The 27,552-nt window shown below is 43.6% G+C and overlaps 1 protein-coding gene across 2 annotated transcripts in view; it reads left to right on the top strand.

The window, feature by feature from the left end:
* LOC125462810 (sphingomyelin phosphodiesterase 2) overlaps positions 1-27,552 on the top strand; it is a 65,106-nt gene that overhangs the window by 18,747 nt on the left and 18,807 nt on the right. Inside the window, exons 2-7 of one of the 2 annotated variants that reach the window (XM_048553215.2) lie at positions 10,547-10,639; positions 11,428-11,508; positions 20,581-20,677; positions 24,894-24,970; positions 26,142-26,235; positions 26,971-27,060. In XM_048553215.2, the coding sequence (XP_048409172.1) occupies positions 11,459-11,508; positions 20,581-20,677; positions 24,894-24,970; positions 26,142-26,235; positions 26,971-27,060 (408 nt within the window). In that variant the 5' untranslated portion in view covers positions 10,547-10,639; positions 11,428-11,458. Of the gene's footprint in view, positions 1-10,128; positions 10,640-11,427; positions 11,509-20,580; positions 20,678-24,893; positions 24,971-26,141; positions 26,236-26,970; positions 27,061-27,552 lie in introns of those variants that run through there. The other variant, XM_048553214.2, reaches the window with a different exon arrangement.

The following is a 27,552-nucleotide window of genomic DNA, read 5'->3' as shown; positions in this document are numbered from 1 at the left end:
GTCTTCATATTGAAGGGATTCGAGAACAACAGCAGGGATGTCTTGCTGCAACTGTACAAGATCTTGGTGAGACTGCACTTGAAATTGTGTGCAGTTTTGGTCCCATTATCTGAGGGAGGACTTTCTGGCTATGGAGTCAGTGCAGCAAAAGTTTACCAGCCTGATTCCTGGAATGGCAGAACTGATGTATAAAGAGAGGCTTGATCAGTTAGGACTATATTCAGTGGAATTTAGAGGATGGAGGTTTCATATAAAATTCTAACAGGGCTGACAGGGTAAATGTAGAAAGGATGTTCCTACTGACTAGGGAAGCAATGGCCTAGTGGTATTGTCACTGAATTCGTAATCCAGAAAACCATGTAATGTTCTGCGGACACGGGTTTGAATCCTTCCATGGCATACGGAATTTGAATTCAATAAAAATCTGGAATTTAGAATCAAATGATGACCATGAAACCATTGCCAATTGAAAACCAATCTGGTTTACTAATGTCCTTCAGGCAAGGAAATCTGCCATGCTTACCCAGTCTGGTCTGTGTGATTTGAAACCCACACTGATGTGCTTGACTCTTAACTGGGTCAACAAAAATCTGGCCCAGCAAATGAGGCCCATTTCCTGAGAATTAATTGAAAACAAGAACCAGGGCGTCACTGTCTGAGGATGTGGAATAGACTACTTAGGACTGAGATGAGGAGAAATCTCTTCACTCAAAGTGGTAAGCCTGTGGAACTCCCTGCCACAGAAAGTTGTTCAGGCCAAAAAGTTTAGTGTTTTCATGAGGGGACTGATATGATTCTTGGGATTTAAAGGATCAAAGCATATGGGGAGGACGTGGGGCTAACGTATAGAATACGATGATCAGCCATGATTATATCAAATGGTAGAGCAGACTTGAAGGTCCAAATAGCCTACTCCTGTTCCTGTTTTCTATGTTGCTATGCTTCCAGCCATGCAGTCAGCAGATGCTGTTGAAGATGTGATCCGTTCTCTCTTTCTTTAAGAGGATGCCTCCCTGGCTTTCTCTGATTAGGTGGCAGGCATGACTTAGATGGTTTTTTGCATTTGAAGTCAGCAGGTTGAGAGTTCAAACCCCAATCTAGACTTGAACACGCAATCTAAGGTAACACTTTTCCTATACAGCGGAGTGCTGAGACATTGTTGCACTGTCAGAGGGACAGTGTCTCAGATCAGATGCCCTTTTAGATGCATTATTCAAAGAAAAGTACATAAACTTTTCCCAGCATATGAACCAATATTAACCCTTCAATTACTCATTATTAAAGAACAGAATATCTGGTCAATATCTGTTTGTTAACAATGTTATGTACAAGGTTTACTACTGAGCAGTCTCCAGACTGTAAAATTATTTAGTTTCTCTAACATGTTTCAGGACAGCCCAAGGTCATGGAAGGCACTTCGTGAATACACGTTTTACCTTTGTTATCTTTTAAAAATTAAATTAGTGGCACATACCATTTCCTGGGGCAGACTTCGTAAGAATATATTTTTAAAATAGACAAAACTGTAACATGGAATGGATTAATTTAAATCATGCCGTGTTCTCAGAATTACTGATAAGACAAACCTTTGAAACAAAGCATTTGTCAAAGTAGGAGTGAGTATGATTGATTGATTGTATGGGCATCAGAAGATTGTTTCCAGCAAGGTCATTATTTAGGTCAACAGTAATAGAGATTACGGTCTGTTGTGAAAGAATTCAAGGCACTTCATCACTGTCAATGTGTATGTTTGGAATGAATAGACTAAAACACGAGGCAAGGTAGTGTTTGGCAGGGCAATGTCTCTAAACTGAATGATTCTGAAAGAGATTACATGCCTTCTTGTGGAAAGTAAGTTATGTGGAGAGTGTAAAGAGGCTACAAAGGGATATACCATCTACAAGTTTAGCGTGTAGGATTTAGATCAGCTGAATGGAGTGTAATGTGAGGAATTGTGGGTTTATCTATTTTGGCAGGAAGAATGAAGAAGGATCATATTATCGAAATGGCAAGAGATTGCATTCAGTTATTCAGGATATATTTTGAATAATGAGAATCAGCACCTTTGAGGGGATGTGGTGGAAGATTATGGATGAAAAAAAACTTCAATATTGTGAGCAGTTGCTGTTGTTGATAATTCTGTAATAAAGATGAAAATTAAGGCTCGTAGTGAGTTGTGTGTCTGCAGTGCTGTGCCTGGTTTTGGTGTCCTTAATTAAGGAAGGATTTGCTGTGTTCAGAGAACATTTACCAGACTAACGCCTGAAGTAAGCACTTTGGACAGGCTTGGTTTGTAGCTGTTGGGATATAGAAGGGTAGTACGTGACTTGACTAAAACATACAAATCCCGAACAGCCTTGACAGGATGGATGTGGAAAGGATGTTTCCACTTGTGGGAGAATCTAGCACTAGGGTTCACTGTTTCAAAATAAGGTGTTGCCCATTTAAGACTGAGATGAGGAGAATCATTTTCATAGACAGTTATGATTCTACAACACTCTTCCTCAAAAGGTGATGCAGGCAGAGTCTTTGAATATTTCTAAGGCTGCGGTAGGCAGATTCTTGACAAGGTTGTTGACTTGCTTGCTGAACTGGCTTATTTTCATTCAGATGTTTTGTCACCATGCTAGGTGACATCATCAGTGAGGCCTGCGGTGAAGCGATGTTGTTCTACTCTGCCTGGAATTTATACTGACCGGTACATAATGGTGAGTGTAGTGTTGTTTCCGGTTTTGATTTGTATGGGTTTGTATAGAGGGTCCAATTTGTATGTTTGTTGATTGCATTACTTGTGGAGAACCATGCTTCTAGGAATTCCTACGCGTGTCTATGTTAGGCTTGGGCTACTATGGTTACCTTGTCCCAGTTAAACTGATGGCCTTCATTGTCTGAGTTTTCTGATATTAAGGAGAGTTTGTCGTGTCGTTTTGCTGCTAGATCTGAAACAAAAAGAAGCCAGCTCAGTGAGCAAGACAACAACCTCACCCACAACCCAAGCTACAGATCTTTGCCAAAACTTTAGATTCTTGACAAGTAAGGGCTGAAAGACTACTGTGGATGGGTGGGAATGTGGAATTATCAAACCAACCATGATCGTAACGTCAAAGTAAAAGGCCCAAGTGGCTTACTCCTCCTAATTCATGTATTTTTCTTAGTTCAAAAAGAAGTAAGTTGCAATTGAGACATTTGTGTATAAGCTGGCTTGAAAAGCTCCTTGAGCATTGGCCCAGGGCACAGGAAAACTTGGTGCCAGATTCAAATGAGGATCATGAAAAGGGAAATCATTGTTGAGAGCATTTGTTCCTGTCGATAAGGAGTGTTCATCGCTTTCCTGCTGAGCATACAATCCAGGCTAAAGATTGAGAAATCCACCTATGCTATTTAGGTATGGACATGATGACGGTGCAGTGCTGAACTGTCCACCAGTAAAGCTCAGCACCTTCTTAGAATGGGAAAGAGGGGAGCTTAGGGAAGCATGACTTCAGTGTTGTGAACAATTGCTCTTGTTGGTGATTTTGGCTGTCATTTGGGAATTGATGCCAGTGAGTTATTTTTGTGGACAGCCCATTGATCTTGATCAAATGACTGTCACTTGGCTGGGAGATTATACAAATGGATCACTGCTGTGCAAGTACTCTTGTAGCAACACCTAGTTAAAAACTCTAAAGAGAAGGAAAGCAGAGAAATTATTTTACACAGTTTATTGTGGACTTTTCAGTGCATCTCAATATCACTCCCCCTTATTAAATATACACATTTACTTTGTTTAACTGTACTGGCAAGATGTGAAAATTTATTATGGCTTGGATTTGCTTATCTTGTTACTATCGTGGTGTCTAGTCTATTAAACCAGTAATGCTGGTTATGCCCATACTGTTTGCACAAAATTAAGAGTAAATATTCAATAGACTTCCTGCTCATCTTGCTGCAGTAGTTGGTACGACTGGCAAAGTTGTAGATTAGACGAAAATGAGACTCCCAAATGGTATGTTGCCTCCCAGGTGCACAGGTCAGGGTTATTTCACATCGATTGCAGGATATTCTGAAGGGGGCGGGTGAATAACCGCTGTCGTGGCACATATAGGCACCAATGATCTAGGTAAAAATATGGGATGAGGTCCTACAAGCAGAATTTAGGGAATTAGGAGCCAAGTTAAAAAGTAGCAGCCCAGAGGTAGTAATCCCAGGTTTGCTACCGGTGCCTCGGGCTAGTCGGCGTAGAAATGAAAGAATAGGCAGGATAAATGAGTGGCTTGAGAAATGGTGCAGGAGGGAGTGGTTCAGATTTTTGGGACATTGGGACCGGTTCTGGGGAGGTGGGACTACTACAGATCGGATGGTCTACACCTGGGCAGGACTGGAACCAGTGTCCTAGGGGTGCTTTTGCTAACGCTGATGGGGGCATGTTTAAACTTATGTGGCGGGGGGGGATGGGAACCAAATGAGGATGTTAGTGGACAGTAAGGAGGTAGTAACTAAGTGCCTGTAAGGAATTAGATAATGAAGTCAGTGTGACCAAGGGTAAGAGTAGGCAGAGAGCAGATGATGAACGCAAAGGGACAGGTGGTCTAAGGTGCATTTGTTTTAATGCGAGAAGTGTAGTAGGTAAGGCAGATGAGCTTAGGGCTTCGATTGGTACCTGGGAGTATGATGTTATTGCTGTTACTGAGACCTGGTTGAGGGAAGGGCAAGACTGGCAACCGTATAGCCCAGGATATAGATGTTTCAGGAGGGATAGAGAGGGAGGTAAAAGGGGTGGAGGAGTTGCATTACTGGTCAAAGAGGATATTACAGCAGTGCTGAAGGAGGGCATTATGGAGGACTCGAGCAGTGAGGCAATATGGGCAGAGCTCAGAAATAGGAAGGGTGCGGTAACAATGTTAGGGCTGTACTACAGGCCTCCCAACAGCAAGTGTGAGATAGAGGCACACATATATAGGCAGATTATGGAAAGATGTAGGAGAAACAGAGTGGTGATGATGGGAGATTTTAATTTCCCCAGCATTGACTGGGATTCACTTAGTGTTCAGGGTTTAGATGGAGCAGAATTTGTAAGGAGGATCCAGGAGGATTTTCTATAGTAGTTTGTAAGGGAAGGGGCCAGACTGGACCCGGTGGTGGAGAATGAGCCCAGCCAGGTGGTTGAAGTTTCAGTAGGGGATTACTTTGGGAATAGAGATCACAATTCCGTAAGATTTAGAATACTCATGCACAAAGATGAGAGTGGTCCTAAAGGAAAAGTGCTGAATTGGGGGAAGGCCAATTATAGCAAAATTCTCCAGGAGCTGGGGAATGTGGATTGACAGCAGCTTTTTGAGGGTAAATCCACATTTGATACATGAGCGGCTTTTAAAGAGAGGTTGATTAGAGTGCAGGACAGACATTTCCATGTGAAAATGAGGGACGGAAAGGGCAAGATTAGGGAACCATGGATGACAGGTGAAATTGTGGGACTAGCTAAGAGGAAAAAGGAAGCATACATAAGGTCTAGGCGACTAAAAACAGATGAAGCTTTGGAAGAATATCGGGAAAGTAGGACCAATCTGAAACAAGGAATTGAGGGCTAAAAGGGATCATGAAATATCTTCAGCGAACAGAGTTAAGGAAAATTCCAAAGCCTTTATTCATACATAAGGAGCAAGAGGGTAACTAGAGAAAGGGTTGGCCCACTCGAGGACAAAGGAGGGAAGTTATGCAAGGAGCCAGAGAAAATTCTTAATGAGTACGTTGTGTTGGTATTCACTGAGGTGAGGGGCATGAGGGATGTTGAGGTTAGGGATAGATGTTTGATTACCCTAGGTCAAGTCAGCATAAGGAGGTAGGAAGTGTTGGGTCTTCTAAAAGGCATTAGGCTGGACAAGCCCCCAGATCCGGATGGGATCTATCCCAGGTTACTGAGGGAAACGAGAGAGGAAAAAGCTGGGGCCTTAACAGATATCTTTGCTGCGTCTTTGAGCATGATTGAGGTCCGGATGACTGGAGAATTGCTAATGGTGTCCCCTTGTTTAAGAAGGGTAGCAAGGCTAATCCAGGTAATTATGGACCGGTGAGCCTGACGTTAGTGGTGGGGAAGCAGCTGGAAAAGATACTAACAGATAGGATCTATTTACATTTGGAAGAAAATGTGCTTATTAGTGATAGGCAGCATGGTTTTGTGCAGGGAAGGTCATGTCTTACTAACTTGATTGTCACTTTCTCAAAAAATTCTAAGTTGATAGATGAGGGAACAGCTGTAGATGTCATATACATGGATTTCAGTAAGGCGTTTGATAAGGTTCCCCATGGTAGGCTGATTGAGAAAGTGAAGTTGCATGGGATCCAGGGTGTACTTGGTAGATGGCTAGAGAGCTGGCTGGGCAACAGGAGACAGAGTTGTAGTGGAAGGGAGTTTCTCAAAATGGAGAACAGTGACCAGTGGTGTTCCACAGGGATCTGTGCTGAGGCCACTGTTGTTTGTGATATACATAAATGATCTGGAGGAAGGTATAGATGGTCTGATTAGCAAGTTTGCAGATGACACGAGGATTGGTCGAGTAGCAGATAGTGAAGTGGACTGTCAGAGAATGCGGCAGAATATAGATAGATTGGAGAGTTGGGCGGAGAAATGGCAGATGGAGTTCAATCCAGGCAAATGTGAGGTGATGCATTTTGGAAGTTCCAATTCAAGAGCAAACTACACGGTAAATGGAAAATCCCTGGGGAAAATTGATGCACAGAGAGATCTGGGTGTTCAGGTCCATTGTACCCTGAAGGTGGATAGAGTGGTCAAGAAGGCATATGGCATGTTTTCATTCATCGGACGGGGTACTGAGTACAAGAGTTGGCAGGTCATGTTACAGTTGTATAGGATTTTGGTTCGACCACATTTGGAATACTGTGTACAGTTCTGGTCGCCACATTACCAAAAGCATGTGGATGCTTTGGAGAGGGTGCAGAGGAGGTTCACCAGGATGTTGCCTGGTATGGAGGCGCTAGCTATGAAGAGAGGTTGAGTAGATTAGGATTATTTACATTAGAAAGGCAGAGGTTGAGAGGGGACCTGATTGAGGCCTACAAAATCATGAGAGGTATAGACAGGGTGGATAGCAAGAAGCTTTTACCCAGAGCGGGGGACTCAATTACTAGGGTCATGATTTCAAGGTGAGAGGAGAAAAATTTAGGGGAGATATGCGTGGAAAGTTCTTTACACAGAAGGTGGTGGTTGCCTGGAATGTGTTGCCAGCGGAGGTGGTAGAGACAGGCACGAGAGCGTCATTTAAGATGTGTCTGGACAGATACATGAATGGGCAGGGAGCAGAGGGATACTGATTTTTGGAAAATAGGTGACAGGTTTAGATAGAGCATCTGGATCAACACAGGCATGAAGCTGTCGCTGTGCTGTAATTTTTTTGTTCTTTGTTCTTTTATTCTAGACTTTAGTTATAATTAGTGTACCATGCGTCGCTGGTCTCAGCTTTACGCGCACACAGAATTTATCAATGTTTGGGTTTCCCAGATGATGTTTGCCAAAGTTTATTCTCCCTGTGATACCATGTCGAAATTTGAAATTTGCTGTGAATTCCACCACCCCCCACCGTGCGAACTGAGTGTGAAGATGGGGGTGAGGAGGCTATGAGAGTGGAAGCAATACTGTTATAATTTTGTCACAGCCGCTTGGCAAATATTTCCTCAGAGCTTGCGACCCCAAGATTTCCTGTTTGTGAAGCCCTGTCCTAAGATCTGCATTCACATAAGATTTAAGAAATGTGTTTATTGGAAATGGGAGGAAGCCTTTCGAGGCCTTGAGCTAGTTCTGCAATTGAATTCACATCATGGCTGATCTGTATTTTTTTCCATTGCTTCAATTTCCTCAATACAGTTACCTGCCACATATCAATATCAGTTTTGCAATTTTCAACAACTGGCAGAGAGGGGTTCCAGATTTCCACATCATTTGAATGTAGAAGGATTTCTTGACATTATCCCTAAGTTGCTGCTCTAAATTGGTGATGTCCATCACTCCGGACTCTCCCACCAGATGAAACATAATAGTTTTCTTGCTATCAAAATATTTAATCAACTGAAAACCTTCATTCAATCCCCCCCCCTTAGCCTGCTAGATTTGAGGGAATAGATTCCTGTGTAATTTGACTTCAAAATTTAACCCATAAAGGGGGTTAAAGAAAGCTTTATTTTTCATTCATACATGGGATATGGGTGTTGCTGGCTAAGCCTGCATTTGTTGCCCATCCACAATTGCCCTGCAGGAGGGGTTGGTGGACTGCCTTTATGAACCATCGCATTTCTGTGTGGTGTAAATACACTCGCTGTGCTGTCAGGAAGGGTGTCCCAGGATTTTGTCTCAACAACAGCGAAAGTATGACAATGTAATTCTCAGACATCATGATGGGTGGTTTGGAGAGGAACTTGCAGGGGGCGGCATCCGACATATCTGCTTCTCCTGTGCTTCTAGGCGTTAGAGTTTATTGATTTGGAAGGACACCTGGTGAGATTCTGCAGTATATCTTGTAGATGATATGCACCACCTCCATAGTACGTTGGTGCCAATAGGAGTGAATGTTAAAGGTGGTAGGTGGAGTACCAATCAAGCAGGCTACTTTGTCCTGAATGGTGTTGAATTTCTTGAGTCTTGTTGGACCTGCACTCATCCTGATAAGTGGAGAGTATCATATCACACTCCTGCCTTGAGTCTTCTAGATAGGCAGGCATTGGAGAAACAGGTGGTGAGCTACTTGTTCTGGATCTCCTAACCTCTGAGTTTCCTTTGTAGCCGCAGCATTTATATTGCTCATCCAGTTCAGTTTCTGGTCACTGGCAACCTCACCATGTTGATAGTGGAGGAATTAGCAATGGTAATATCGTTGAATACCCAGGGAGACGGTAATTCTCTCTGGTTGGAAGTGGTTATTAAAAGTAGTTGAATGTTGCTTGTTTTGCATGTTTAGGCAATGCATTCATAAAGAGCTGAAAGAAAGAACTTGCAGTTAGAGATCAGCTGCTCAGGCCCTTTTTGTTCTAACATTTTTTCACAGCTTTATCAATAATGACTATGTCAAATAGTACAGGAGCAGTAATATTCAAAGTACAGTTAATACAGTATAGTAAACACGACAGGCACTTTATGCACAACAAGCTCCCACAAAACAGCAGATGGGTGGCTAGACCTTCTGTTCTTGATGTGTTATTCGAGGGAGGAACATTGGCTCAGACTCCAGAATGTGTTGATCTTCAAGGTCTGTGATTTAACAGAGTTGTTCAAATGTGAAGGTTTGGATACAGAAAACATAGTGTCTTTTATATCAGCAGGTGGGTTAGTAACCTTAAGATTCAGGTTGATAACTGCAGAAAGGAGAATTCTCTCTCTGACACATCCCATCATTATGTTTAACATCACGTGCTGCCCAATGTGATTTCATTGACTTCGAACACACTTGATTGCTCCATCCTTCAGTCTGCTGGCAGCTAGGAGTAACTGTCCCAACAACTACTTCATTACAGTGATTGATCAGTTTTAGGACCTCAGGCATGCACTGAGAGGGATGGATAAGAGAAGGAAAGCTGCTTTATGCAGCAAGTTGTGATCTGGAATGCAATGTCTCAAACACAGGGTGAGGCTGACCCCATGGTGATTTTCAAAACAGCATTATTAAAAGTACAGAACAATGGAGTACTTGTGATGCCAAGGCATAGGTGCAACTTGCGGAGTGCTGGGAAATGGGATTTGATTGGGTTTTTTTTTTGACTGGCATGGACACGATAATCCAAAAGGCCCTTTTTCTGTACTCTCAGTCTCTGTGACTTAGTTAATAAGCAGGCACCTTGGACTGAGTGACCTCTCCTGCGCTCTTATGAAGTGGGATCCCTTACATCCATCTTGACAGGTAGCTTAATGTTTCATGGGGAATACATTATAGCACCTAATATGATGCAGCGTCAGCCTGAATAAATGCTGAAATCCTGCTGTGGAACGGGAAGCTGAGAGTTTCTGGCTTGGAAGCTACCATTAATGCCAGCGAGATGTGAAATCAGAGACTGAGTGTGATCAGAGCACAGTCACTGATGAAATTTGTATTGAGATACTCTGTACTCCTCTCACTAACTATTGGCAGTGAGGATCATGTGACTCCTCAGCGTGACGGGCCGATATTTGATGCAGACCATATTTTTCGCTTTAAGGTTAAATCTTTGCAACCTTTGCAAAATCCTTTTGCAGTGCTTTTTTTAAAATAAAGCATGCTTGATCGTCAATAAGAGATCTGCTTTTTAAGCAGGATGTTTTAAAATTCCTTTTCATTGTGCACATGAGGTCCTGTGACTGGGTATGATCGATACTGATGTCATGGATTGTTGACTGCAACTTGGCTGTGACTGGACTGAAATGTGTCAGCTTCTGCTGAGGAAGCACCCTGTAAAGGGGAAGGAAAATCTCACTGCAGTGTCACATGACGATAAACTGAGCAGGATCAGAGCGGAGAGAGCTCCTGGTTGTGCAAGCATCTTGGAACTCGTCTGGATTATAAGCTGCACTCTGTTTGTTTATTTCCAGCTGCATATTTTGCTTGCATCCGTTCAGTTGCTCTCACGTTAATTCATCCTGCGAAACTCTGAGACTTTCACTGACACGAGGTGCAGCCTAAATGTAAGTATTTATCTGTTTTGTGCTTGTATACCACTGGTTAAAAATGATGTGGCAAATCCCTGGTTTGAGGGACACTTCATGAAGTGATGGAGGGTTTTTTTTTCTAATGTTAATCTCACTTGAATGGGAATTGGTAAGCTTGACGTTGTGGAGCCTTGGTGCCAACACAGCTGAAATAGCATTTTTAACTGTTGAGCGTCCCTGGGCAGCGTCCCATATGAGAGAGCTCCTCCAATGTCAGCAGCGTTGGCCATTTGAACAGGACAGAAAAATAGGGGAGCGAGGATGGGTACCAGTTAATTGAGTGATCCCCCTGGTGAGGCTTGATGTGGGTTACAGACAGCTTGGAGCAAGGGGTCTGTAGGGATGGATTGGGCACCACATTCAGAGGGAGAGGAGGCTGTGGGTGGATGTGAATTACTGGGTAGTTCTTGGTGCGAAATGCAAGGGGTTTAACCAGGTTGCAATGGAAATCTCCAGTGCAATTCAGGCAAACAGAACTGACAGGACATCACACCAAGTTGTCTCTGTAACTTCTTGGTATGATTGTAGTCCCTCTAATCCCACCTATTCAACTCTAAGTGTTGGGAAAGAAGCATAAATACATTTAAATATGTAGAGGTTGATCATACATTTTGTGCAAATGTCTTTTTAAAGAAACATCCCCTTTTGACACACTGAAAATTAAGATAAACCGTTTCAGATTTGTTCAGACTCAGATGCTGTGTCAGACTAACAGAAGCCTTAAGCTGCAGAAGTTTAACTTCTTTCCCTTTTCCCTGTACTAGCTGTGGAGTTTGACCTTGTGAACCTGTCACCATGCCTGAGGCACCTGCTGTAAGGTTCAGAGTATTCACTCTTAATTGCTGGTAAGTCTTGAGCCTTTCCTACTGTTTATTACACAACCAGATCTGCATTCAGATTACGCCCTGAGTGTTCGAATACACAATGAACTTTACCCTTTGAATCTACCTTTGTTTCACCCTGGTGGCAGCCCTGCCATCCCATAACATTGTACAAGAGCAGTGTTTTGCAGCCCTTTAAATAATATGTCAAAGATGCAGAGGAAAGATTATGTTTTTTTTGTTACTCAGCGAATTATGGCCTGGCCTGCCCTGAGTGAAAACATACGCAAGTGGATTTGATCAGATTCCCCAAAAAAAAATTGATTCAGTACATGAAGATGGAAAAATTGCAGGGCTATGGGTGAAGAGTAGATGAGTCACTCAAACACCATGTGGCTATTTGACCTCTCCTGTGACCTTTGTCTCTAATTGGATAAACCTGGTTGTCACAAGAGGACCTTTTTGGCCCAGCAGGTTAAGGTTGTAGACCTGCTCACCGAGCCGGTGTGTTTGATTTGCAGACATTTTGTCACCTTGCTTGGTAACATCGTCAGTGCCCCTCTAGTGAAGCGTTGGTGTTCTGTCCCGCTTGTAATTTATATGCTTCGGTTTCCTGGGATGATTGACGTTGCTTCTGGTTCTGTTTTTGGCTGGTTTGTATGTCGGGTCCAGTTCAATGTGTTTGTTGATCGAGTTCCAGTTGGAATGCTAGGCTTTCAGAAATTCCCTGGCATGTCTCTATTTGGCTTGTGCTATTATGGATGTGTTATCCCAGTCAAATTCATGTCCCTGTTTGTCCGTGTGTATGGAGACCAGTGAGAATTGGTTGTATCTCTTGGTGGCTAGTTGGTGTTTGTGTATCCTTATTGTCAGTTTTCTTCCAGTTTGGCCTTTGTAATGTTTCTCTCACTGTTTACGTGCTATTTTGTATATTACATTACGTTTATTGGCTGTGAGTATGGGATCCTTTATGTTCATCAGTAGCTGTCACAGGGTGGCTGTTGGCTTGTGGGCTATCCTGATATCTAGAAGTCTGAGTATTCTTGTGGTCATCTCTGATATGTCTCTCATGCACAGTAGGGTGACTAGCGTGCCTGGCCGTGTTGTGTCTTTTTGTGGGCTGTCTCTGAGGTCACGGTGGAGTGTACATTTTTGATATCCATTCCTTTTTAAAAACTCTGCATGAGAGCTCCTGTTCTGCTTTGCGCAATTCCGGGTTGCTGCAGTGTCAGATGGCTCATCGGGTGATGGTTTGGTTGCTGGTGTAATTAAGTATCTGGTCCATATCTGCACACATGGAGCTGCATCAGGACATTATTCAAATGAACCACAACACACAGCAGCAACCCGGAATTGCGCAAAGCAGAGCAGGAGCTCTCGTGCTGCGTTTCTAAAAGGAATGGGTACCTAAAAAGTACAATCCGTTGTTATATACGCAGCAGACTACAACAGGAAGACACAACACGGCCAAACGTACTAGCCACCCTACCGTATGCTAGAGACCTATCAGAGATGGCCACAAGAATACTCAGACCCCTACGTATCAGGATAGCCCACAAACCAACAACTACCCTGCATCTACTGATGAACGTAAAGGATCCCATGCCTACAACCAATAAAACTAATGTAATATACAAAATACCATGCAAGGACTGAGAGACATTACAAAGGCCAATTGGGAAGAAAACTGACAATAGGATACATGCACACCAACTAGCCACCAAGAGACAGACCAGTTTTCACTGGTCTCACTGCACCCAGATAATGAAGTGCATGAATTTGGCTGGGACGATGCATCCATAATAGCACAAGCCAGACGGTAACATGCCAGGGAATTCCTGGAGGTCTGGCATTCCAACTGAAACTCCAACAACAGACACATTGAACTGGACCTGATATACAAACCTCTGAGAGAACCGGAAGCAATACCAACCATCCCAGCAAACTGAGGTGCCTAAATAACACAGCGGGACAGAACTCCAATGCTTCACTGGAGGTGCACTGACAATGTTACCAAGCAGGGTGATGAAAGTCTACAATCAAACATGCTGCCTTGGCGAGCAAGTCAACAACCTCATCCACAACCCGAGCTACAAATCTTGTCAAAACCCACATGTTAAGTTTATTACACCATTCCATGCATTATTTCATGATTGAGTTTGTTGGATCTGCTATTCTAATTTAGAATTAGATTGGTCACCCCTTCAATGTTATTTTCCCTGTTCTGCTGGACTACAGTTCCATGGACTCCAGCAGCTTTCCAGTGACTGGCCGTCTTGTGTTATGTCTAGATGATCGTTCTCAGTGGAATTTGCAACTTCAAAAAGTATCACAGTCATACTAGAATCATCCCTGTGAGAAGGCCTACATGTATGCTTTCCAGAGGAGCAGTTAGCAGCAGGCTGCTTTAAACGATTTTATTTTTCTTTGTTTTCCCTGATGCATCCTCTGTGGGGTTAGTGCCTTTTGAGGCCTCTACTGCTAATTTGAGATCCACACATTCCCAGTAGAGCAGCAGAGTTGGCAGTTCTATATGAACATACAGCAGTAACCTATCACTTCAACGATGTCATATTCTTCACAAACTGCCAGCTTTATGTAATAGTGTTTTTAAGCCATGGCAAGACCATGCAGTTACATAGGATCTGCAGAAAAAGGGTCATTTAGCTCAAGATTTCCTTCATCTCGTCTGCTCCCGTTAGCATTTTAATCCAATCCCTTTTCCCACAGATATACATTCAGCTTCCCTTTCAGTACATCTGTTACTTGCCACACTCGTCTTTCTGGTATCGAGTTTTACATTCCAAACACTCTCCAAAGAATAGTACCATTAGTGGTTATGTTACTGAGTTAGTAAGCCAGAGGTCACAGTTAATGAATTGTTTAGATGATTTCAAGTCCACCATTGTAGCTGGCTAATTAAGTGAATTAATTGAAAAGACCAAAAGGCAAGTATCAGTAGTGGTAACCTCGACATCATCATCAGATTCTTGTGAAAGCCTACCTTTAAGAGAAGGAAATCTGCTGACCATTCCTCGTGTGAATCCAGAAATACAAGATTGTGGATGCTGCAAAGTGCAGTTAAAAGTCAATCTAGCAAGCCACTTGTTGGTATCAAACAGCTAAAAGCAATAGAACAAGATTAAAACTGAACTGCCAGCATCAACTAGTGGACTCAGAATGACAAAGCTGATGACCCAGCCTAGCTGATCTTGCAAAGTCCAGCTCATGAGCATCTGTGCCAAATTTGCAATCTTGCAGCCTAGTCAAGCAAACAGCCTGATGGTGATATTCACAGGTGCCAACCTTACAGGCAACTTTCCAGATTTCTCCATCACCATCTGTGAGTGTGCCCGATCCCACTGGCTACATCACTGCATGCTGGGCCCCAGTCACACAAACAGCCTTCGATGGCAGCCTTGTATCTCCTGTCACTGCCAATTTTGGATCCGGTTACCCTGGGTCCCATGAGCTTGTACCTTCTTCATCAGTTTCTCATGTGGGACTTTGTCATTGGCTTTACTGAAATCCATATAAATTACATCAGCTACCCTACCCTCATCCAAAAACTTAGTCACCTCCTCAGAAATTTCTACCAGATTTGTTCGGCCTCACCATTCTCTGACAAACACGTGCTAACTGTCCCTGATCAAACCTTGTCTTCAAATGGAGAAGAATTTCCTCCTTCACTGTTTTCTCCAATAGCTCCTGTGCTAGTGTGTTAGAAAACTGTCCACTTGCCACTTTGTGTCTAGTTCCAACATCACTCAAAAAGCTTAATACTGTCCGGGACAAAGCAGCCCACTTACAAGACACCCCATCTACCACCTGAAACCGCCACTTACAGGCGCACAGTAACAGCAATATGTCCCATCTATAAGGGCACTGCAATCATTCACCAAATCTTATTCAATAGCAGGTCCTAAATCCACATCTAAATTACCTACCAGTCAAGGGCAGTGAACATATGGGACCATCAGTCCCTGCAAATTCCCCTCTAAGCCACACACTATCCTGAAACTGTGCAACTATGTCACTGTTCCTTCACCATAACTGGGTCAAAATCCTGGACTCCATGCCTAACAGCTCTGAGTGTAGCAGCACCGCATAAACAAAAGTGGTTCAGCACCATCCCTTCAGCAGGTTTAGGGATGGCCAATAATTGCTAGCGTTGCCAGTGATGTCTGTCATCTCATGAATGAACAGAATAAAAGTTTATTTTTTCCTGAATTTCCGAGCAATCAGGCTTATGGAGTCAAATTTTGGATGATTTGAGTCCAAAGACTTCCCATTCTTTGTCTTGTCTTCTGAACTTAGGGCAAAGATTTAAACATTCTACAGCACTTGGAGAAGAGCAACGTATAATATCCAAAAGTAATCCTAAATAATTTGTGGTTTTGTAAAACTTCTGCGCTATCTTGACAATTTGGAATGATGCATTCACCGTTCATGCAACTGAGGATTTCTTTGGTAATCCTTTTATTGGGCAGCAGTCCTAATGACCTTGTGATTTAGGCAGCACAGTGGCTCAGTGGTTAGCACTGCTGCCTCTCAGTGCCATGGACCTGGGTTCGGTTCCAACCTTAGGTGACTGTGTGGAGTTTGTACATTTTCCTCATGTCTGTGTGGATTTCCTCCCACAGTCCAAAGATGTGCAAGTTAGATGGTAGAATATCGTGGGCTGAAGGTCCTGTGCTGTGATGTACAATTCAGTGTTCTATATTCTATCTAGGGAATTCCATGTCACTGGTCATTGACTTCTTTGGGGCTGATGAGCCCAATCCTAGAGTTGCAACTCTGACCACATATTTGGCAGGTGTTTCTGGGAAGCAGAAGTGGTCTTTTGCCTTGACATCAGTAGCATTTCTTTCTGTAGTTCCACACATAGAGCAGATTGGCCATTGCTAAATTGCCCCTAATGTCCAGGGTAGGTGGGGTTAGCCGTGGGAATTGCAGGGTTACAGGGATTGGGTAGGGGGATGGGCTTGTATGGGCTGGTCTTCAGAACGTTGTGGACTGAGTGGGTCAAATGGTCTGTTTCCACTCTGTAGGGATTCTATGATTCAGGTGAGACTTTAACACTCTCAGTAAGCAACTGCTCAAACTAAAGTGGCCTTATGAGAACCAACTCTGTCCTTTTGATGCTTTGAATTACATGGAACATTGGCGTGTCACTTGATCACTCCACGATTTGAATTCTGCAGCATGTTTGCTGTTTCCTTTTGCTGCCACTTGGTCCAGGCGATGTAATTGTAATTGCAAGTTGGCAATCATGAACAGGCACCTGGTGTGATTTCTTGCTTTCTTCACTCACTCACACCATCCTGCCCTGCTGAATGCATTAGCTGCTGTTTTGTAAGGATGGAGATACACTCACTGGTCAGTTTGTTGTGTGTCTGTAATCTTTCTTTGTTGTTGGCAATCACTGACTAATGATGATTATTGTCCAGAGCCGTCAGAGGTAGGTTCTTTACTCGGTGAGTGGAAGGGGTATGGAATGCATTGCCGGAGAGGGTCGTGGAATCGGCCTCATTCAGGGCATTTAAGCGGCTATTAGATAGGCATATGGATGATAGTATAAAGTAGGGGTGGCGGTTAGATAGATCTTAGATTTCGGGTAAATGTTCGGCAGAATATCGTGGGCTGAAGGCCCTGTACTGTGCTGTACTGTTCAATGTTCTATATTCTACCTAGGGAATTCCATGTCACTGGTCATTGAGTTCTTTGGGGCTGATGAGCCCAATCCTAGAGCTGCAACTCTGACCACATATTTGGCAGGTGTTTCTGGGAGGCAGAAGTGGTCTTTTGCCTTGACATCAGTAGCATTTCTTTCTGTAGTTCCGCACACAGAGCAGAACTGAATACACTGGTACATACGGCAGGAAAATCTCACTCCTTGGAAACGTGGGACAAGAAAAGCCCTTTGCACCTGCATACTGCATTCTCCTGGTTTATGTCATAGTTTAGATCGAACCTTCAGCACTGTGAATACAATTAACAAGTCTGGACAACATGGGGCCATTTCTAGATACTGACTGATAACTTTTGGTCCTGTAGGATACGAGTTCTCTGTAATCAAGCAAACTCGGTTTCAATCACAATTCTGTATTCAGTTTGCCACCAAATCCTTTGTCCCCAAATGTTGCAATGCCTCATGTTACAACCAGACATTACTGTGTTTTCATGGGGTCTGTGCTTGTACAAAATAGGATAAAAATCTTTGAATGTGACAGCATAGAAATAAAGCAGTTATTGCCACCGGACTGGAAGCATTAGCTCTGATTTCTTTTTTCATCGCAGATACTGTCAGACCTGCTGGGCTTCCAGTAACTTCTGTTTTGTTCCTGATTTACAGCATCCACAGTTCTTTCATTTCTTTAGTTATCTCATCATGTCTGTCAGCTGTTTGCAATTTGTTCCAATCCCTTGTCCTTTTCCCATAACCCTACAAATTTCATCTTTTTGAAGAATTTGTCCACTCCCCATTTTGCGAGGTACTACAGAAATTGCATTCCACATCATAATTATTTGTTGCCTGAAAGGAAATGCTGTTTGTCTCCTCTGTTTACCATTTGAAATCTGGATCTTCTATGAAGTGACCTTCCCACCAGTAACAACAATTGACTATTTATTTAACCAAAGCCCTTTTGTTTTTGAACACCTTTATTACATAGCCTGATTTTTTTAAAAAAGTAGGTTCTTTTAAAGGAGCATATTTTGCAAAGAACTTCATGCATCAGAACATTTGGGTGTGTTATTGACAAGTGCAAATTACCCAAAGATGGAAGATCTTGCTTTCCTGCAGTTGGCAGCGGAGTGGTAAACTTATCTTGCTAGGTACAGTTAAGTAATTTTATAATATGTAATTGAAGGTCACATTAGAAAATTGCGACAGCACCTTTTCTGTGCTGGCAACATCTTTCTGATAACAGTGAGTACCTGCCAAATTTTGCAAAAAGCAGGCAGAGACAAAATGCAACACAGCGAGTATAAGATAAAAGCAACTATCACGTCTCACTGGGTAGGGTGCTGGAGATCAAGCCCTGCTACTCCTGGAGTCGTCACAGAAGTTATATTTTTACAAAGTGTGCGGAATTCCCCAATGTGTACCTGTCTTTTAGACCCAGGTTGACAGATACCAGGTTCTGTACATATTACTTTGTAATATATAGTAATTTGTATTTAGACTAAAGCTACAAGTAAATAATTCTGAACTAATGTCCTCCGGGGGGGTAAATGCCAACCTTACCTGGTCTGGCCTACGTGTGACTCCAGACCCACAGCAATGTGGTTGATTCTTAACTGTCCTTTGGGCAATTACGGAAGGGCAATAAATGCTGGCCTAGCCAGACATGCCCTCATCCTGTGAACGGATTTATAAAAAACTACCAGCACGTAATTCTGCCCCAAATTAGCTTTGAGGCAGTGGTGTTGAGCTACTGCCTTGAACTGTCTATATGGTGTAAGTTTGTCCGAACCAAGGAGCTTCTAATGCTACCTCAGGGGGCAGTTAGGAGTCAGTCTCTAAGATAAAACAAAGAACCATGAATGCTGAAGACCTGAAATGAAAACATAAATCGCTTGAGAAACTCTCAGTTCTGGCAGCATCTGGAGAGAAAGCCGAGTTAAAGGTTGGAGCCCAGTGACCCTCCGTTCTGAAGAAGTTCTTCAGTTCTGATGGCTGAATCCCCTTTCAGTATCTTGCTACAGTAAATAATGGAGGTACAGACCCTTAGCTCCAGAAATGTGAGTTTGTATTGCAAATAAATGAAAGCCTACACTCTTGCAATAACAATGACCTTTAATTATAGAACTTTGTTTGACCTCAGAAAAAAATTAGTTTGGAAGAAAAATCACCAGAGATGCTAGAAATCCGAAATAAAGATGGAAATCACTTTGAATAGTCAGCAGGCCTGACAGCATCTGTGCAGAGACACAGTTAACATTTCAGATTGGTTATCCATTATCAGAAGGAGTGAGAGTTTGAAAGTTGGAGTGGTTTAGGGAGGGGATTACAGTTTCAGGCCTGGGCGACTGATTTCCTGTATTGTGTAGTGTATCACAAGCTGTTGACTGACAAGCTCAATCAATGTGGTCCAAAAGGATTACTGACATATGCATTCATGCAAAATACTATCTTTCCTTTCACACTTGAGCTAGAAAATCATTTAATTAAAGAAAAAACCTTCAGTGAAGATTTTGGTTGTGATCTTGGAGTATTAGCTCAGCATTAGAAATTAACAGGCAAATAAACAATACTGAGATGTTTTAATCTAAATAATTAGCCTCTGCCATACAAATTCAGAAACGTTTGATGCACTGTTCTCTCCCTTATGCCTCCATTTGTTTTTTTTTGCTCTGTGAAATGTCCATGCGGCTCTCTTTTGAATTTGTCCACAGTCAACAGCCCACCTATCGTTCACTACCTTGCTACGGAGCTTGTGTCACAGCCTGTATTTGTAGAGACGATAATTGACATGTTCAGAGATAATGGGAACTGCAGATGCTGGAAAATCCGAGATAACAAAGTATGGAACTGGATGAACACAGCAGGCCAAGCAGCATCTCAGGAGCACAAAAGCTGACGTTTCGGGCCTAGACCCATCATGAAGGGTCTAGGCCCAAAACGTCAGCTTTTGTGCTCCTGAGATGCTGCTTGGCCTGCTGTGTTCATCCAGCTCCACACTTTGATAATTGACATGTTGGTGGTTTTAGTTGGGTTGCTCGTGCATTAGTCTTGAACACCTCGATAAGCTCAGATTGAGCTTTCTCAAAGATGTGGACTAACTGACTCTGCTACCTTAAATGAGTAATCAAAAGAACAGGATGTTAGAACTAATCCTTTAATTAAAATGGTTTTGACTTTAACAGTGATGTTAATGAGTTTTAATCTTCCCCTTTGTTTTGGATACTGGCAACCCAAAGTAAGCCTGCTCCAGTCAGCTCCCCTCCCTTAGGAAGCCAGGCAATAACTCTAGTTTCTTCATTTGATCCGTCCATCTACATGTTGTAAAACTGCATGCAGTTGAACTCTGTACTGATGTACAGGTTTGATGTAATGGTGACTGACAACAATCTGCTTTCTGTCTTTTCCAGGGGAATCCGTTACCTTAGCAAGTGCTGCAGGGAGCGCTATGAAATGATTGTCCAGTTACTGAGTCAGGAGAGACATGATGTCGTCCTGCTGCAAGAGGTGGGCTTAATCTCTCCTGTAAGACCCTCAGTATTGTTTTCCAGCAGCTCTGCAGTCGGCTTATCATTCCAGTTTGGGGTCAGGTTTTTGGAGTCCTCTTATGGGCAAGTGTCAATGTGAAAGTCAAGGAGAGAAACTGGAAACCAGTAGCGCTCGGACCTGTTGCTAGGGCATCAGGGGTGGTTGTCGTGTGGTGTTGTCATAACACAATAGCTGGCTGAGGTGGAAGAAGCTAAAGAGTGATCTGTTTAAATGAAGGCCTATCAAACTTCCATGAAGTTGCAAGAATGTTACTGAATTAGTAAATGTGATTCTGAGTTGTACTGTTTAAGTCACCAGGTAATCAGACCTGAGCACCAACTTTTCTCTATCAGGGAAATGGATGATATGCTTGTTTTCTTAAGTGATGTTAGTGTGAACTGTCATCGAAGAAGCATTCCGGTAAAAAGAAAATGTATAAACTCCATATGGTCCCACTACTTAACGTTAAGTGATTAGTTGGCATTATAAACATTTTTCATTTACATAGAAACTAATTACAGTTGTAACTCAACATTTTTTTATTTGTTCATGCAACATGAGAATCACTGGTTAGGCCAACATTTATTGCTTATTCCTAATTTCCTTTGAGAAGGTGATGATAAGCTGCTGCCTTGAATTGCTGCAGTCCATCTGATAAGTACATGCTCAGAGCTGTAAGGGGCTTCAAAGATTTTGACTCAGTGCCAGTGAAGGAACAGTGATGTAGTTCCAAATCAGGATGGTGTGAGGCAGGTGATAGTGTTTCTACGGAGCAGCTGCCTCTTCCTTCAAGGTGCTAGAGCCTGTTGATTTGAAAGATGCTGTGAAAGGAAGCTTGGCAAATTACTGCAACATCTTGTGGATGGTATACGCTGCTGTTATGATGCAGTAGTGGAGGAGGGAGTATGAGTAGGGTACAAATTGAGCAGTCAGTCTTAACTGGAATGGTTGTATGCTTAGAAAGAGGCCATTTGGTCCATCGGATCCATGCTGCACCCTGCGCGGCTATCTAATTCCACTACTCTGTTTTCTCCCTGTAGCTCTAAAAATTCATTCCCTTGTTTCGGCCATCCAATTCCCTTTCAAAATCATTGGTTGCTCCCACATCTCCATCTTTGTGGACAGATAGTTCCAGGTTGTAACCCCCCCCCCCCCCCCCCCCAGCAAAAAGAAGTTCTCTGTCACGTTCTCCCTGCTTCTCTTTCCCGAAACCTTTAAACCTATGTCCCCAGGTCCCAGTGCAATAGGACTGTTGTCCATTGTGTGCTAAATACCGACAGCTTTCCTTTAGCACTAGTGTAGGTTTTTTATTGTATTGTAGTCATGTATGTTAACCCTGACATCCAGCTAGTTTTCTAATGGTGAAGCATGTTTTTTATGGGCCTTTCATAGCCTGTGGTGCAAAACCTGGAGACCACTTCAGCCCCGTTTGCATTGAATGAAATAGGCAGGTGTGCACCCAGTTTTAGTTTTCATTTGTACACAGCATGTGGAGCTCACTGGTAAGGCTGTGATTTAGTGTCCAGTCCTAACTGCCCTTGGGAAAGTGGAGGTGTATCACCACCTTCCATATAACCAAGTGGCTTGCTACACCTTTTCATAGGACAGTTACAATTCAGGTGCAAGCCTTATGCAGGCAAGATCATTACTGAAGCAGAGATAATGGGAACTGCAGATGCTGGAGATTCCAAGATAATAAAATGTGAGGCTGGATGAACACAGCAGGCCCAGCAGCATCTCAGGAGCACAAAAGCTGACGTTTCGGGCCTAGACCCTTCATCAGAGAGGGGGATGGGGAGAGGGAACTGGAATAAATAGGGAGAGAGGGGAAGGCGGACCGAAGATGGAGAGTAAAGAAGATAGGTGGAGAGGGTGTAGGTGGGGAGGTAGGGAGGGGATAGGTCAGTCCAGGGAAGACGGACAGGTCAAGGAGGTGGGATGAGGTTAGTAGGTAGCTGGGGGTGCGGCTTGGGGTGGGAGGAAGGGATGGGTGAGAGGAAGAACCGGTTAGGGAGGCAGAGACAGGTTGGACTGGTTTTGGGATGCAGTGGGTGGGGGGGAAGAGCTGGGCTGGTTGTGTGGTGCAGTGGGGGGAGGGGATGAACTGGGCTGGTTGAGGGATGCAGTGGGGGAAGGGGAGATTTTGAAACTGGTGAAGTCCACATTGATACCATATGGCTGCAGGGTTCCCAGGCGGAATATGAGTTGCTGTTCCTGCAACCTTCGGGTGGCATCATGGTGGCAGTGCAGGACTGCTACACTTGTCCCCACACCTCCTCCCTCACCCCCATCCCAGGCCCCAAGATGACATTCCACATTAAGCAGAGGTTCACCTGCACATCTGCCAATGTGGTATACTGCATCCACTGTACCCGGTGCGGCTTTCTCTACATTGGGGAAACCAAGCGGAGGCTTGGGGACCGCTTTGCAGAACACCTCCGCTCAGTTCGCAACAAACAACTGCACCTCCCAGTCGCAAACCATTTCCACTCCCCCTCCCATTCTCTTGATGACATGTCCATCATGGGCCTCCTGCACTGCCACCATGATGCCACCCGAAGGTTGCAGGAACAGCAACTCATATTCCGCCTGGGAACCCTGCAGCCATATGGTATCAATGTGGACTTCACCAGTTTCAAAATCTCCCCTTCCCCCACTGCATCCCTCAACCAGCCCAGTTCATCCCCTCCCCCCACTGCACCACACAACCAGCCCAGCTCTTCCCCCCCACCCACTGCATCCCAAAACCAGTCCAACCTGTCTCTGCCTCCCTAACCGGTTCTTCCTCTCACCCATCCCTTCCTCCCACCCCAAGCCGCACCCCCAGCTACCTACTAACCTCATCCCACCTCCTTGACCTGTCCGTCTTCCCTGGACTGACCTATCCCCTCCCTACCTCCCCACCTACACCCTCTCCACCTATCTTCTTTACTCTCCATCTTCGGTCCGCCTCCCCCTCTCTCCCTATTTATTCCAGTTCCCTCCCCCCATCCCCCTCTCTGATGAAGGGTCTAGGCCCGAAACGTCAGCTTTTGTGCTCCTGAGATGCTGCTTGGCCTGCTGTGTTCATCCAGCCTCACATTTTATTATCATTACTGAAGCAGATGGGTTTTCACGAAAATACACCATCATTGATACTCCTTTTTGATTCCAGAATTATTTAATTAATTCAATTTAAATTCATTTTGAGGCCTGCAGGGTATTCCAGAATACTATGTAACTGTCACTACGTCAATGGGAGCAGCTGGGAATGTGCTCTGAATCTGTTTCCAGTAGATAATAGACATGAAGCCAAATGCCTGAGGGTGGGGATTATAAAAAGACACAACAAGAAACTATCAAAGCATTGTATGAATACAATTTGATCATGTCTCAAATGTCTCAAGGCACTTCAAACAGAATTGATCAGTTTTGAATTTAGAAAGCTTTGTCACTTGAATATTAGTTTGTTCATCACAAGACCCCACAGGTGAATAAAATAAATAGCCAGTTTTAATGGTGGAATTGTGAAAAAGGTATTGGTTGGAGTACAGTGAAAATCCTCTCATTGTCATCACTTAATCTGACAGCGTTGAGTTTTAGTTACGCAAGCTACACAATGATCGGCACCTTTAGCCATGCAATACTAGTTTTGCTCTATGCTGCATTAATAAATAATGCACTGAAATTATAAAAAGAGAGAGAGTTTTTAAAAGTTAATCCTTCTGCCCTGTTGATAAGAGTTTATCTCTTGGTCACAAGTACTATCCCGGTCACAAGCCCTATCCCAGTCACTTGAGTACATCTGACGCTGTGCACTAGGAAGGGAGTGCTACACAGTCAGAGCTCCCATCTTTTAAGTGAGGCTTCATACAGTGACCTCCTCAGGTGGAAATAATAACTTTGTAGGATGATTTTTAAAGGCAAGCAGAGGCATTCTCCTTGATGCCCTGTCTAATATTTATCCATCAACTAATGTCAGATTTTCTGATTTATTGTCATGTTATGGTGTTTGCTGTAAACAGGTGAGCAGCTGCATTTCTAACTTTGCTGCAGGAATTACACTTCAAACCTCCTTTGTTGGCTTTGAGGTACTTTAGAATGTACGGCAAGTGCAAAAGATGCTATGTAAATGCACGTCTTTTACGACCAATGGAGGTGACATCTCCGAAACAAAAGAGCAGAAATGTAGACTGGATGTTATTTTGTTTTGCAGGTGTGGAGTGAAAAGGATTATCACTTCTTGAGAAGCAAATTGACAAATACCCACCCTTATTCAGTGTATTTTAGAAGGTATGCAATTATGTCTGTTCCCAAGAGATTCTCAGTTCAAGGCATCTTCTGCCTTTTGAAAGGAACTGCTAGGCAGAACAAAAGAATTTGGAAATTATACACTGCATGCAATCAGATGAGCAAAGAACATGAGGGGGTGGCTTAATGTATGAGTCTGAACAGGTCGTGATTTATTTTTTAAAGCCTTGAAATGCTTTGACTTTACTCCCTTTCTTGGACTGGGTTGTATTGTAGGAAGGGCAGTGGTGAATATTGGGAATGCAGCAGGATACCTCGCCTTTCCCATGTTTACAGGACATGCTGTACATTTCCAGTAGGTTCTGTTTGATATCATGTCAACAGAGCATGGCGGAGATAAGTAGGCTGTATCTGTTAACAGGAGAATTGGGCACAGTATACAAACTTAGCAATGTCTGACTGAGTGAATAAAGTTCACTGATAAATTGCACTACTCCAGTTGGGATCTCATACCAGAGTACTTCATTTGGTGTATTCCACGGCTATTTTGTTTGCGAATGGTGAAGAAGAGGCGAAAATTACCAGCTACAGTATTGGTTTAGGTATGCAACAGGGTCCATTTTTAAAAGTGGAGAGTGGTGAGAACAGTGCTTCGGAGTTGGCAACCCCAGAGTAGGTGGTTCACCCAGGGAGTTCCAAGGGCATGGATGCCTGGCTGATCTTGGTGGCAGCACCTCATTTAACTGAAGGGTACTCGATCACTGTGAGAGGGTAAAGATGGGAATTCTCTGACATTTGAACACAGCCATTGGATCTGCAGGATGAGAAGGTCTGAAGGAAGTTGACAACAAGGCTACATCCATGGACTCCTTGCCAGCCCACCAGGATGTGCATGGGGCACTCCAGCTCCTCCTGAAGCTTGGAGTCCAAAATGAAGTACATTTGCAGAGTTAATGTGGTCTTTTCTGACCAATTGGCATCTCTGACTGTCAGGCTGCAGACAGTTTGAGATTTCTTTTGACATTACAGCACTGTGAAATTGGTGAGGAGCATGCAGTGGTTGGACTAAATGGCGATTCCTGTTCCTGTGCTTTGCTTTGTTTCTGCCACAAGTGAAAACAGTTGAATTTGCAATGAATGTTAAAGTTGATGAAAATGGTTCTTTCTGACCACTGATCAGTATTCAGAATGTGTTTCATTGACTCTCTTTCAGCGGAGCTATAGGAAGTGGACTGTGTGTCTTCGCCAGATACATAATAACGGACACCTTCCTCTACCGCTACTCCCTGAATGGTTATCCTTATAAGGTACAGTGGTTGCGTTTTTGGCAAGGATCAAATCAGAAGCAAACTCCTAATCGATGGAACCTTGCTTCTTGGGTAGTGGTTCCATTTTATCTGATACAGTTTGAATTATAAAGTCCCTGATGACTCAGCTGATTAAGGGAGAAAGTCACAAGCACATACCTTCAAGCGGATCCCTGATGTGATCTTTGTTCAGTGTTGAATTCAGCCTACGTAGGGATAGGAAGCCAGTAACTAACTGAGCTGCAGAGAGAATGAACTTGTTCTGAGGTAGTCTCTGACCAGTGATGTATAAAGGCCTGCAGATGCTGGAAGTCTGAGCTAAAAGCAGAACATGGTGGGCATGCTCAGTGGGTCTGGCAGCATCTGTGCTCAGATTAGTAAACTTTCCCAGGCTTACCATCCAGACTCTCTCAATCAGCATGTGGGCAACATGTTCCAGTGAAATGGATTTCCACGAGGGGATAATGGAGATAAAGTTAACAGAGAAAGGAAAATGAAAGAATGTCTGTATCCTGCACGGAGCAAAGTATTTGTAACATATAATCTGCCCAAGAAATTGCACGTTGGGATTTCAAGCAGTGTTTGGCACTTTTGAGATGTAGCCAGTACTGTAGACCCTCAGAGCAAGGTCTCAGCATCCTTCTGTTCATCTTCATTGCAACAGTGATAATGCACAGAATTTTTACAGTTCAGTAACACTGTAATAGAAAACTAACCCAAAGTCCTGTCTTTTAGTTGCACCATGGTGACTGGTTTGGCGGGAAATCTGTCGGCTTAGTTATTCTGAACGTAAAAGACCTTGTCATTCACGTCTATGTCACACACGTAAGTGGGAGTTGAGAATTCAAGCTGGCTGTGTGTCGGTGAAAATGACAATGTAAGCAGCGCGTCCACTGGCTAGCTGTCTCACGTGCATGAAATCATAGCCTTTTAACAGTGTCCATCTGCTTCTGTGCCTGCCCTGTCACTAGCTGCCATATGATGGTCAGGCCTGCTTCACTCTCAACTACTCTTGTGTCATATTCTGTGATTCGGTTCATGTTTGTACCCTTCGGTTTTCCCTTACCTTGGCTCGCTGGCTGTCTGATCCTCGCCCCTCTCTCTTGTCCCAAGTCTCCAAACCAACTCCTCCAGCTCTCATTCTCTGTTTCTTGCCTTTCACGCTGATCTCTCGCTCCTGCTGCCCTTTCTGTCTGCCACCCCTACGTGCTGTCCTGCCAGTTCTCTTGCAGCTCCTCGCCTCATTGACCTGAAGTCCAATTTTTGTTGGTTGATATTGTGCTCTTGGCATTTCCGCTGCTCCTTCTCTCCTGTTGT

This window comes from Stegostoma tigrinum, chromosome 21 (genome assembly GCF_030684315.1).
Source record: "Stegostoma tigrinum isolate sSteTig4 chromosome 21, sSteTig4.hap1, whole genome shotgun sequence".
Classification (NCBI taxonomy): Eukaryota; Metazoa; Chordata; class Chondrichthyes; order Orectolobiformes; family Stegostomatidae; genus Stegostoma; species Stegostoma tigrinum.
The sequence above is the reverse complement of the archived record's forward strand: the minus strand, read 5'-3'. Positions and strand labels throughout refer to the sequence as shown.